The 13,874-nt window shown below is 30.9% G+C and overlaps 1 protein-coding gene across 1 annotated transcript in view; it reads right to left on the bottom strand.

Annotated features, from left to right (window-relative positions):
• Positions 1-13,874, bottom strand: part of PLOD2 (procollagen-lysine,2-oxoglutarate 5-dioxygenase 2) — a 91,005-nt gene that overhangs the window by 14,037 nt on the left and 63,094 nt on the right. Inside the window, exons 7-10 of the mRNA XM_023533152.1 lie at positions 7,352-7,507; positions 4,802-4,927; positions 3,143-3,264; positions 1,475-1,579 (exon numbers count right to left, since the gene is read on the bottom strand). Coding sequence (XP_023388920.1) covers positions 1,475-1,579; positions 3,143-3,264; positions 4,802-4,927; positions 7,352-7,507 — 509 coding nt within the window. The remainder of the gene's footprint in view (positions 1-1,474; positions 1,580-3,142; positions 3,265-4,801; positions 4,928-7,351; positions 7,508-13,874) is intronic.

Raw genomic sequence — 13,874 nt, 5'->3', positions numbered from 1 at the left:
CTTGCCCCTCTAAACCTTCAGTCAAGTCCACTAAATCTTGCAACAGTCTTGGTATATGTAAATTCTTTATGAAAACTACATGCTTGGATACAGAAGCATATTATATTAATCTAATCTTTTGACAATTAACAGAAATGTATGGAATTGGAGAAATAACCTAAGTTTTATTGGCTCTTCAAGGGGCAAGGGCCCCAGATGGCATTTGAATTACTTGAGAGAAATTTTTATATTTTACAAGATTTGAAACATTAGATTGATATTAAGAGGGATATATGTTAAATATTTAGTATAAATTCATTAAATAATTTACTATTAGAATAATTAATAAGTGTCTATCAAAGTATATATAATAAAAACATCTAAATATTATTAGAAGCATATATACATTATATAATATTGAATTTAAATCAAATTAAGAGGCAATTAACACTGCAAATTTAAGAAAACATTACTGAATTCCAGTAGGTTTTAAGAATTATAAATTAGAATTCTATCTCATATGCTTTTCCTTGCCTAATGATTAACCTTTATTCATATGTTTTGAAAAATTATCTGCAATTTATAGTTATCTTAGATGCATATGTATCTATTGATAGTTGTATAGTGGGACTGTATATAGATAAATACTGAGATGTCTTAGATTTTGAAGTAATAACTGAATTGTCAAATTGACAAATCATATTATACATAGAGTGGGTTAGCAGAGCATAATAGATTTTTCATACATTTTATTCAGCAAAATAAAAAGTAATTCTAACATTTCACTGCTAACCATTCTGTCATGAGAAATAACTGAGTTAATACATGTAAACATACTTAAAACAATACCTGGCACTCAAGCATTCATTAAAGGTAGGCTATTAGTAGAAGCATTAATAATAATTACTATTAGTAGTAGCAGTAGTATTAATAAGTGAAGATTTAATATCATTATAAGCTGGTATAGATGGTGTCTTTTTTTCCATTTCAATTCAGTTAAATGAAAGCAAGTACAGTGATAATTAGTTCAGTACAGATCTGGCTGTGAAATAATTTGTGTCTTTGAAGTTTCTTTCAAATTCTAAGAACTACAACTCTGTTTGCAGTAACTTTTTAGGTCAAAACTTTTATAAAATTCTACTTTAAAAATATTTAGAGAGAATCAAACAATTCCAAATTTTACTAGTATCAGCTATATCATAATTTCATCTAGCTTTAACTATAAAAATAGGCCTACTAAAATTGACAAACATCATATTTCTGATTGTCACTAATACTAAATACTTCTAATATTCATCACATTGTTTTCTATTTGCTTCATTTAAAACAAAACTAATTAATTAGAATTGAAAGTTTAAAAGGTGTAGTAAATAATGTTAATTCCCTCAATTTGCTCCTATTTATTCCACTGATAAGTCATTTTAGTGTGTCCACATAGATGAAGAAAATGATAACCATTAAAAAAAATGAATTGACATTAAACTTTATACAGTACCTGTTTTGTTCAATCAAAATTTTTAAAGTCCTTGGGTTTGTCAGAACCACATCTGCATCTACACTAAAGTAGTAATCACAGTTCTTATCTTGACGGCAAAAATCCCTGACATCAAAAAAGAAACAAAATAAGAATTAGATAAAATAAATATTTTCTATTGAAAAATGTTAACATAAGCTTATACATAAAAAAGGGTTACTCTAATATAGTTTTCTAATCAAATAGTAAGAAATATCAAAAAGGATCGATATTCTCTTAAATTTCAAAATGGTCAATTTAGCAACACAGATGTTCACAGGTAAATCAACACTAAAAATTTTAGGCCAGGTGAAATATATTTTCAGCCACTAAATATCTTAAGGCATAAAACATCAAGTTAGAATGGCAATTTATAATTTAGCATTAAATCTTTTCTAAAAGGGGAAAATGATTTACCCCAATGAATTTATTAACAACTATTTTTTCGCAAATCAAAATGTTTCTGTGTACACACATGCACTGAAAAATCTTGTATATCCAATAACTCTGTTTTAAGTGAATCTTGGAGATACAAGTGAATGACTCGAGATAATAATACTTTTTGAACTTGATTTGCATGGGATTCTTTCTAAGATAGTTATTCCCCTGCATCTCATCAGGGACACTGACTATGTTGTTATCTTTTCCTGGTAATGTCTGTAGTGCTATTATCAGGCACACCAAGGAATGAACTACTTGTGATATCTGAAATAGTTCCAAGTATTATGGTTTCTACATTTGAGGTTCTCTCTTTCTGGGCTCCCAGTTATTACTCTCAACCACTGTCAGCGTGTATATCCATACCATGTTTGTTTCTTAAGCAACTGACGAATGGGACAACAGGCAGGAAAGTTTGTAAAAACCATACAAATAATTTAACAAAAAATAAGTTTGAATAAGGACCCAAGGATTCTCCAATAAATAAGTTATGGAAGCATAAGTGAAAACATTTGTTTGGTTTTTCTGTGGCCTGTTTTCCCTCCTATTCCTTTAACCCTGACACCAGGGTATCCAACACACGGGGCTCTAAGCTTTCACAGCACAAGAACATCTTCCAATGAGAAGTCACCAAGACTTATTTACCTTTTAATCAGCAGCTCTTAAATCACTGCCTGGCATATTCAATTAACATTTACTGAATAAAAGATTGCTATATTACTATGAGAATTTTATTAGTAATCCGTCTGAAGTATTAAAGGGGCTAAATAAAGGACCAAAAATATTTCTCCTGTTACAGAATTTTCTAGATCGGTAGCTAACTAGAAAGTAGGAATACCCATTTTCTCCATCAGTCTAAAATACACATTTTTACCACATACAACCTTCAAATTGCAAACATTTAAATCACTGCTTATATAATTCATACTATTCATTTGTTTGAGTGTTTTTTAAATCTTGATCTGAAGTTCAATTAATAGTTTGAATAAACATGCAGACTCTTAGCCATTAAAGGAAAAATGTAAATAACTTCCATGACCCTTTACACATAAGTACATACAAACATAGATAGAGTCTAAGATGTTTGCACACATGCACAAACGTACATGGACACATAGTGGCGACATCCAAGTTTAGGTACTAATTTTTAAGAAAAGTTGTTTTTTCTTAAAGTTTCTTTAGTAAAAATAGTTTAAATTTATTAAAACGTACATTCCCATGTTTCTGGCTTCAGCTTGACTTAGATTTTCTTCTGGTCCTACTATTTTTATAGTACTGATTTCATGTTTAGCTTTATCAAAAAATACCTTGATGTCCTTTTCATGATAAACTTCCTGTAACATATTTAAACATAAAAAATTAGTGAGAAAATAAGACATTAAAATGACTGAAATATTCATATCTAAGGATAGATTCATATTCAAAGTTGTGAAGTCCATAGTTCACATAGTCACTCAATTACAGACAAAATGATAACCAAAATAGGTGATATTTAAGTATCACCTAAATGTCATGTGAAAATCTAAAATAGATACATATCAATATTTTCTAAAGAGAAGATACTTCAAAATTCTTTTAACATCCACTCTTAGACAGGTCCTTGCATAACTATTTAAAATCCTGGGTGCTATAAAATGTATCAGGCGGCACATAAATAGCTCATGGCCTAAGTATCTTAGACATGTGTTATAAAATATCCATGAAAAATGTCTATTAAACCTAATAGATATTAAACTAAGTTATAAATAATCACTCTATAAAATAAATATTACTATATTCCGTGAAGCCAGACAGAAAAAAAATTCGTCACATACTTTTTTTTTTTTTACAAAAAAGTGTTTAACAAAATTTTATTGATGGGACATAAAAGTCATCGAATTAGCATGATTAGACTGTGCTAAAATTTTGATAAGATTATCCGTCTCCATCATTAGAGCATTTCAGAGCTTTTAATGTATCGTCTCCTTATTTTTGAAAGCTTTGTATAGCCTGTTAAAACTAATCACAAAAAAAGCTACATAGAGTTAATTTTAAGTAAAAGAAAAACTCTGGCCATCAAAGAGTTTTAGGTCCTAAAAAAGGAGGAAAGGTATAAATAAAAGAATACATAAAAACAAAACACTTTATAAATGCTCAATAATCCAACCTATTAAACTTATTTTAGCTGATTTTCTGTAAATTTAAAATATTTTCTGGAAAAGGCGAATGATAAGCTGATGTACATTAGGAATAAATAACACTGGTAAATAAAAAGTATTAAGACAGAAAAGAGAATATAATATACTTCATAGCTATTGAGTTTTTCTAGATGATCTTAAATACCAACTGTTTTAACAGGAAAGACACAATTAAATGGAAAAATACTGAAAAAAAATCTTTATGTTTAGATTATATGTGGGAGGTGTTTGGGAGGCTCTGAATATTTCTGAAGGAAATGATAAGATCAAACTGCTTGGGGAGGAGCATGACATTGTGTAATTAATCAAAAGAATACTCTATCTGGAAGTTATTTCAAGTTCTCATGTTATGGCATTACCATAAGTACCAGAACTAACCCAAAGGCAAAGGAATATATGGTCCTTTGACATTTTTTCATTATACATTAAATTGAGCCATAGGAAATAGCTGATACTCAACCATTTTTGATCTACAAAACTGGCAGTTTCATGGGGCTCATCCCAATATTATACCAGTTTTAGACTCTAAAATCATCAGGTCCTAAAAATGCAGGCCAGTAACTATTCCGAAAATCCCCTACTTAATTTAGCCCAATGGATTTTTTTTGACAAAAATAAACAAAAAAAAATTTCCAAAGAAAATAAAAAAAATAAAATACTTTTCATATAAAATATTTATTTCTCAAATACTTACTTTGTTATGAATAAAGACTTTAAGTGCTTCTTTAGGGTAATCCAGTGTCAACAACACATCCAGAAATCGAGATAGGAAAGGGGTTGGTTGTTCAATAAAAACACCTATTGTTACATTTGGATAGACCTTTGTTTTATAGCAAACATAAGAAAAAATATCATTACAAATGGTTGAGGAAGTCAAAAACATAAATAAATGACCATATATTGTGTTATTACCAGAATTATAGAAAGACTTCTTTATAATGCCTTTCTTTTTAAAATCAATTTTTAAAGACTGAATTTAAGGATTAAATATTTTTTAAAACCCATGTATGTTAAATGCTGAATTAGGTACCTCTCCCCATCTTTTCACACATGGTACTTCACATGTCCCTTTGTTATCTGAATTATAACTTATAATATTTGCTTGTTTTGAAGTATACCTTGTATACAGTTGTACCTCTTTATCAATTAATTTACCTAAACATTTATTACTAAATGAATAAACAGACACAAACAACTAAAGAAGCTGAATAGCTATCCTCTAGGAGTTCTAAATCTAATAGGGGAAAAAGTAAAAAATGTAACACAACTCTCCCTTACTAAATGAGATCATGTATTTCATTTAAATTTCAGAATAACCTTAAAAGTTATTATAAGCAAATTTACATGGGAAAAAAAATGGGATTTCGAGAAGTTAAGCAACCCGGAACACATAAATTTGGGCTTCAATATACTACATCTCCATTATCAATCTAAGTTCATTTTTACATACTAATGATAACAGCAATAATAGTTAACATTTATTGAAGGTTTAGCACTTCGTATATGTATAAAATTTATACATATAAAATATCATTATACATATTATATATATATATATGTATAACATATATAAAATTTTATTCAACCCTATTAACCTTCTGAGATAGCCACTATTATTTTTACACATAAAAAACCTTGCCTATGTCCCACATCTAAAAATATGATAGGCCTGAGATCTTAACTACCTATATAATTTTTATTTTTAAAACAATTGCATAGTAAATAAACATAAAATACATAAGAAATTTGTTTTGCGTAATAGAATGGTTTTCCTTTCTAGTATGTTTTAACAGCCTGTAAGACAAAATAGCTTACTCTTGTATGGGAAAAAGATAAGATAAAAAATTTTAATATAAATATTTTTCTAATTTTGCACCAGAAAGTTTATGTAAATGAAACAGATAAAAAGTATTAACTCTCCCTCCAGAGAGCAACACTATTTCCTGCAAAAAAGATTAGGATGAATTTTTAAAAATCATGATGCAGCTTCATTCAAAAATATTCTGGCACTCTTTCCAGATAGGAAATATTCAGTTTGTTACTTGAAAGACCGGATAAAAAATCTTATTTTCAAGTAAAATAGGGCTCTATTTAAAAAGCTCCTAAATGTACATGAGTAACTCTTTATCCTCCTTTCAGACAGTGATCAGAATAGAAACCATTTAATTCGGAAGACACAGTGTTTTATAGTGAGAGTATTTTGTATTTGATTAGTTACTAGAACTATATTACTGGGAATTTTATTTTTGTCTATATTAGTTGTACTTAACTGGTATCCTGTAGATACTCAATGAACTTATGGTGAATGAAGGAAGGAATCTGCCTTAATGACAAAAACCATCCCTAAAGCCTACACACATAATAATCTTACAAGTTACAAGAACACTTTTTATAAGAAAACTGTCACTATAGGATATCCTAAAACTGATCTGGTTGTCGACTGAAGATAGACTCATAAAAATATTTTATAAATAATTAATATTTCCAATTGCTTGTTTACTCTCAAAGTAAAAATAATATACTATAGATACAATTCTCTATGAAATTATATATATATATATATATATAATATATATATAGCACCATGCCTGACATATAATATGTACAAGACATCCAGGCAAAATTGCAGTAATCAAGAATATAGGGTCTAGAGCCAGACTGCCTATATTCAAATCTCACCTCCAACACACAAAAAATTACATGGCTTTAAGCAAGTTACTTAATCTATATCTATCTATCTATATATAATTATACACACATTAGTTTTCTCATCATAAAACTCAGTCAATAGTACAATCTACTTAAGAGATTTTATGAAGTTTAAAAGAGTTACTATATGTAAAATACTTTAAAAAGTTGTTAGTAATACAATAATATATTATTAGTTTTAAGTCAAATTTAAAAATCAAGCGCAGATAAAACTGATCAATAAAAATGCTGAAGCATTATAACCATTTTTTCTTCAATGCTTCTACCAGGTTAGAACACCCAATCATAGAAAGTTATTAAGTATTAACAACCAAGCTCCTTTTATTGGGGTCAATTATTAGCTGGCTTTGATTTCAAAAATAATTCAGAAATAAAAAAATCTAGCAATTTTCTGAATCATCATATTTTAGCTTTATAAATCCATTATCAACCATATTGTCGAAACTACACAATAATGTGCTTTTTTTAAAATCACTATATTTCACGACAATGTCCTTTTTATTACCATATTTCACACACAGTCAATTCCACTTACATTTACTGCAGATAAGTCAATTGTATCCAATTCACAAAGAGTGCAGCCATTATCCTGTGTCCATGCATTAGGTACATAGTTTCCAAAATAATTCAGAAGAATCTGGTAAAAGAAGAAAAACAGTATTAATAAAACTAACCCTCTCCTCTCATTGTACTTTCATTCCATAAACATGTAACTGCAACATTTCTTTAATAATTCTACTAATCTTTATCACTTAGAGGTACACAATGAACAATGTTCCCTCCAGACTATGAATCATAAAGCACGTCAAACTTTGTCGAGAAACGTCAAAAAAAGTGCATTAAAAGTCATAAAGGTCATTTTATTTCATTATATTATATAAGGAATAATATCAGAAGAGAGACGCAATTAGAGAAATATGTCAAACAACTAATCACACAGTTTTAATTGGGCTAATGAGACATTACCAAAACAACATAAATAAGAGGAGTCATGTGAATAGTAACCTAGTAATAAGATAAATATGTTTAAAGGCTCAGCATAGATACCTACAGTGAATGAGGCAGTGGCAACATGACTTCTTACCAACAACCATCACCACATGAAACAAATATTGTATAAACTTTACTTATCAAAAGGCACTAAACTATGCTACTTACTATAAACTAGGCTTCTGGACAGTGATTCAGAGACACTTAATTTCAGGAAAGAAAGCTTGCAGATTAAAACAGATATAGAACAAGCTCCTAATTACAGTCACCCCACAAATTCTATTAACAACAAATGAAAGTAAAATATTGCTTCGCCACCCACCTCTTTCAGATCTCTCAGAGCATCTCTTTTGTAACTCGCCTCTCCCTTTCCTTAAGCATCTATTGGTACTCATTTTATCTGTAAAACCTGTGTCCTTGTGTGTGTGTTTTGGATGGGGAAGAGGGTGTGGGAAGAGCAATGGAGAAAAGAGATAAACATACTAAGATACCTTCTTTGCTCTAGAACAAATCTTAAATATCCCTAGATTTGAACATCTTAGGGAAAATTCTGCCAATTTACTTTGAAAAAATTACTACAGTTTCTACTTCACTGTTAATACCTGTAGTGATACGAACTTTTTTAGTTGTATTTTTTATTATTTCTTTTCACAAACTATTTCACCTCAAAACAGTGAAGCTGTAGCAAACTAGCTTTGGTTGTGACTATGTTACTTTTAAAAGGAAGTACCTAAAATCCTTATTATGCTTATGTAATCATTAAGTTTCAACTGGAAAGGTGAGATAAACTCAAAAGAAAAAGTTGTCTATTAATAAATATGATGATCAAAAATGTATAGAAGCACCAAGTTAACTTTTCTAGCTTCCTAAGACCCTAAAAAAGATCTTATGGTATGGAATAATTGAGATAATTAGTCCTGCACCATTTAACCAAATTCCTCCAAATCATTTGAGCTTCCGTCCAAATATTTCTATTGTACTGAAACTGAGAAATGCTGTGGAAACAAGTACGGTATTAATTACAATGGAAAAATCTTTGGGTCACACAGATATTGCATACATAGTCACATTCAATCTGTACACCACAGAGAAGACATGGACAACAACCATTCATTTTTCTTCTGAAGTACATAATTCAGGAAATTACAAGACCAGAAATATGTTTATGGCATTCATTACGGCATTTCAAGAGTCAATGTGGTCATTTTAATGTGCCTCTAAAATAAAAACAAAAAATTTTACTGTTGCCAAATTAGAAATGCAAATATTAATTATTCATGTTCTATTCAAAATTATGATTTTGAAGGAAGAAAATAAAGCAATTCAAGTGCAAATGGATCCTTCAGAATATTTGCAAGAGTTTTTTTTTGCTTTTTTTTTCCCCCAAGGCTAGTGGGAAACATAGTTTTGTCTACAATATCTTGGAAAAGAATTTTTTAAAAAAAGGAAAAAAAAAAAAAACAAATAGTTGGCCATATCTAAAATTCCTATCTATATATAAAGACTGGTACTTCTCTCATCTCATAAAAAAAATAAATACTTATTTCATGAATTATTGATCAGTTATTAGAATCTCAATGTGAATTTGAAAATGACCAATATTTTGAAAAGGTTAGAGCATAAAAGGCATTCATTTTCAGTCTCAAAATTAAAATTTTATTTTTTAACTTTTCTGCTTTCTACTTTTTACCTCAATTCATTTTCATAGATAATAAAAATATTTTTTAAACCATTACTTTTGACTAGAAACTTCCCTCTTTTGGGTTTTTCATCACATAGGCAGAGGTTATTCACTACCCTAGACCTCCATTTACAGCTGTTTTCTTCATTAAAACCTGCAGACATTTATGCTGGCAGCTTTAAAAGTACAGAAAACTGTTTATGTATTTAGGCTGTTCCAGGCAGTCCCCAGCTACTAAGTGGCAGTACTTTCCTGATCCTTCTTTCACAATATCAAAATGTTTTAGTATGATGTCATTTCACTGGCAAAGAAACTTTTCCAACCACTTCCTTTTTTTCTAAATCATCCAATTATTCAAGGTCATAGTAACCCAAGCATTGTGATTTTCATGCAAAAAAATTAAGGTAGTTATTTTTATTACAAATCAGTTTCAGAAAGGACTTGTTTTCATGTGCAAATTAGGTGATTTGATCTTGTTCTGTTAAACTTCTGTTTGTATAAAAATACTATCACTTTCCTAATGATTACCTTAACATGTATATTATCTGACATTTAAAAGAAAAGATTGAGTATTAAAATAAACATCTTAGGAGAATGTGAGATCTTGGCCCCCAGCATACTTCTTCAGTTTGGCTCAAATAAATTCTTACAAAACTTCTCAAAAAAAAAAAAAAAATCTTATGGTGTGTTACTAACAGTAAATGAGCATCAAAAATAAAAAGTAAAGCTTTAAACCATAAGTCAGTTTCTATCTAAAAACTGAGTTATATTAGATTTTATCTAAACAAATATGAAAATGATGACATAGAATAAAAAAACATTTCAAATAAAATGCTAATTAAAAACACAAATTGTTTATAAAACATTTATGAAAACAAATGAAAAATATGAATGCTCATAGATGTATACTGAAAAGACATAAAACTGAAAGTAGCTATGAATGAAAACTATATGGGAAGGTAATGGGATTATAAGGGATTTTAAAAATGATTTACAAAATTGTTCTTCCTAATAATAGCGTGAGATTTAGAGAAAGTACTTAAGAAATAAACTCATTTTTATATAGTTTGGTCTATAAACACACTATAAACAATTTATCATTTACAATATCTACAGTAGCCCCCCCCTTTCCCACGGTTTAACTCTTTGAGGTTTCAGTTATACACGGTCAATCTCGATCCAAAAATAATAAATGAAAAATTCCAGAAATAAACTATTCATAAGTTTTAAATTGTGCATTGTTCTGAGTAGCATGGTGAACTCTCGAGTCATCCCACTCCTTCCCACCCCTTTGTCCAAGTATCCACACTATATACACTCCCTACCCATTTGGTCACTTAGTCATTTAGTAGCCTTCTCAGTTACCAGATCAACTGTCATGGTATCACAGTGCTTGTGCTCAAGTAACCCTATTTTACTTAATAATGGCCCCAAAGTGAAAGAGTAGTGATGCTGGCAATTTAGATATGCCAAAGAGAAGCTGCAAAATGCTTTTTTTTTTTAAGTAAAAAGGTATGTATGTGTAGGAAAATCATAGTGTGTATAGGGTTCTGTACTATCCATAATTTCAGGCAACCACTAGGAGTCTTGGAACATATACCCCGCAAATAAGGGGGGACTACTGTATTTTTAAATGAAAAAATGGCTTAAATATTTAGTTCAACGTTATGGCACAAAAACCACTGACATTATACTCATTCTATATTAAATAAAATAATAAGTAAAATTAACTCATAAAAACTCTTATACAAATTCTTTCACCTTTTATGATGGTTTAAAATAAAGTTTCTATCTAAAGAGCAATCTGCTTTCTTTCCCTGTTAGCCTGGACACAGGGGAAAATGTGATATATTCATGTACCTCTATTTAACATAATATTATTAAATAAAGTATTAGCATTAGTGTAATGTTTATTTATATAAGCTTTTCTCAATTTTTATATTATACCAAATATAACTTTATAATAAAAAAAACTTACTTTTTTTGACAGAAAGTGTTAGCCTAAACCGAATATTTCCTAGAAGACTTAAAATTTCTTAGTATACACAGGTCTTTCTAAATGATCAAGGATTAGTGCTCCTTTTCTTGTGAGAAGTCCTTTAGTAACTTTGTAAAACTCTAATCAGATTATCCTGGGAATTCAGAATGAATTGGTAATCACATTAAAATCACTGAGCATCAAGTCTTACCCACAATAGCTAAATTCTCAGGACCAAGTTCCCTCTTTAAAGTCATTTAAATTTTATTAAAATATTACATTACCAAAAAGGAACAGAATACTAGTTTTAGCAGATGTCAGTTTATATAAATCCTGCCTAACCAAAGTATGACAGAGAGCTAAAAGAGAAACCGTGAACACATACAAATGCGCTCGTGCACGCATGCGCTCGCGCGCACACACACACACACACACACACACACACACTGTAAAGGGCTTTGAAGACAAAATTTACCCATTTATCAAACTTGCCTAAGGACAGTTATAGTGACCCAAAGCAATGTTATGACTTTTTTGTCTTGCCAGGAAAAAAAAAAAAAAAACTGTCTCAGTACTCTCAAGAATAATGCTAGAATATTATATTGTTTAGACTCTGACATTCAAATTCCATTTATTGAAAGGCTAATATAGGCTACACATGGGCTGGACCCTGCAGAAAGGAAAAAGGAACGGGATAGATATGATTGCTCTAATTCCCAGGCCAAAGGCCCAGTGTCTAAGAGAATCCAAAGTAGGTAAATCCCACTCCTTTCCAGTGTGTGATAAGTGCTGTTGTGGATGAAGCTCCAGACATTATAAAGCATAAAGAGGAGTAAAGACCTACACTGACACCTAAAAGATGAACAGGACAGAGTAGGTGGGTACAGCAAGTGGAAATTAGGGGCAGAGGATTCCAGAATGAGTGAAATGCATGTACAGAAGACTTGAGAGGAAACATGAAACATTCAAAGTAATTCAGTATGGCAGTAGTGGAAGAAAAAAATGATCATGAAAAATGTGTGTGTGGATATTTGTAGTGTCAGGAATTGGGGAGTAGATGGAATGGTAGACAGGTGACCACTAAAGCAGGAGTAAAGTTTAAAAAGAGCCTTATAAATCAACTTGAGAATCTGGAACTTCATACCTAAATCCATAAAGGGCATTACACAGGTGAGTAATGCGACTGGGTTTCTGCTTCAGCCTAATACTCTAGTTTCAGTCTACTGGTGGGTGATTCCTACTGGTGGAAAGTTGCAGGTGACCTGAACTAAAAATGTTGCTATTGGCACTGAGAAAATTAGATAAATCACCATACACCGTAGTTAGAATAGCTCTTGGACTGGGAGTGGGAAGCACCTAGAGCCAAAATAAGACCTAGGTTCTGGTTAACCGACTGGGTGGAAAGAGGAAGAGCTGAAGGTCTTGAGCTCTGAGTCTTATAAGACACACAAGTAAATCTACCAATTGGGTATTCAGACCTGGAGCTCAAGAAAAGATTCAGGATTTAAAGCAAGAATTTGAAAATCATCAGCATTAAGAGAGGATTTGCTGGTGCAGGAATGAAGCAAATTATCCAAGAATTTGTGTAGAAGAGAAAAGGAAAATGTCTCAGATAGATCGATACCTGTGGAACATATTAACTGAAACAGTATAAGAAGAGGATCACCCCATCGACCTCTGACTCCCCTCCACCACACAATGTTAAAATTTTTAAAAATGTATTAAAAAAGAAAAAGAGAAATTGATGATGAAAGGCCAGAAAATTAATAGACAAACCAGCAGAGCATCAAGGAAACAAAAGAAAAGACTATTTTGAGTAGGAACAAATAGGATCAACATTGTCAAAAGTAAAAATGAGGGCTGACAAGTGTTTATTATTCAACAGAGATGTCACAACAGACCTTGACAGGAGCATTCCTAGTATGGCAGGAAGGAGAATAGTGGTGGCAGTGAGTTATCTCTAAAGAACTGTGGCTATGAAGGGGAGGAAAAAAGACAGGCAGGCTGGAAGGCGATGTGGATTAAGGAGGATGTTTTAGTTCGTGTTGGCTAAGTTTTGTTTTGTTTAGAGGATGGGAAAGACTTGAAGGTCTTTAAAATGCTGATGGGAAAGAGAACAGAACTGGAAAAATTGATACAAGATAGAGAAAGGAGAGTACAAGGGAAAAGGGCTTTGTAGGAGGGCTGGAATGGGATGAAAAGGAAGGCAGAAGGATTAACTAGAGAAGGGGAATCTACTTTTTCCATTTTGGTAGAGAAGCTGACAACATGGGCTTTCCCTTGAATTTCTTCTGATGCATAGAGCTTTTATTGGAATTCTGACTACTCACTCCTCTGAAACAACAGACCACATCTCCTCATCTTCTCTTTCCACAATGCCAATCTATTCATTTCTTTTCTACATACTTA

This window comes from Pteropus vampyrus, unplaced genomic scaffold, assembly GCF_000151845.1.
Source record: "Pteropus vampyrus isolate Shadow unplaced genomic scaffold, Pvam_2.0 Scaffold97, whole genome shotgun sequence".
NCBI classification, from domain to species: Eukaryota; Metazoa; Chordata; class Mammalia; order Chiroptera; family Pteropodidae; genus Pteropus; species Pteropus vampyrus.
This window is presented reverse-complemented; position numbering and strand designations above follow the sequence as displayed.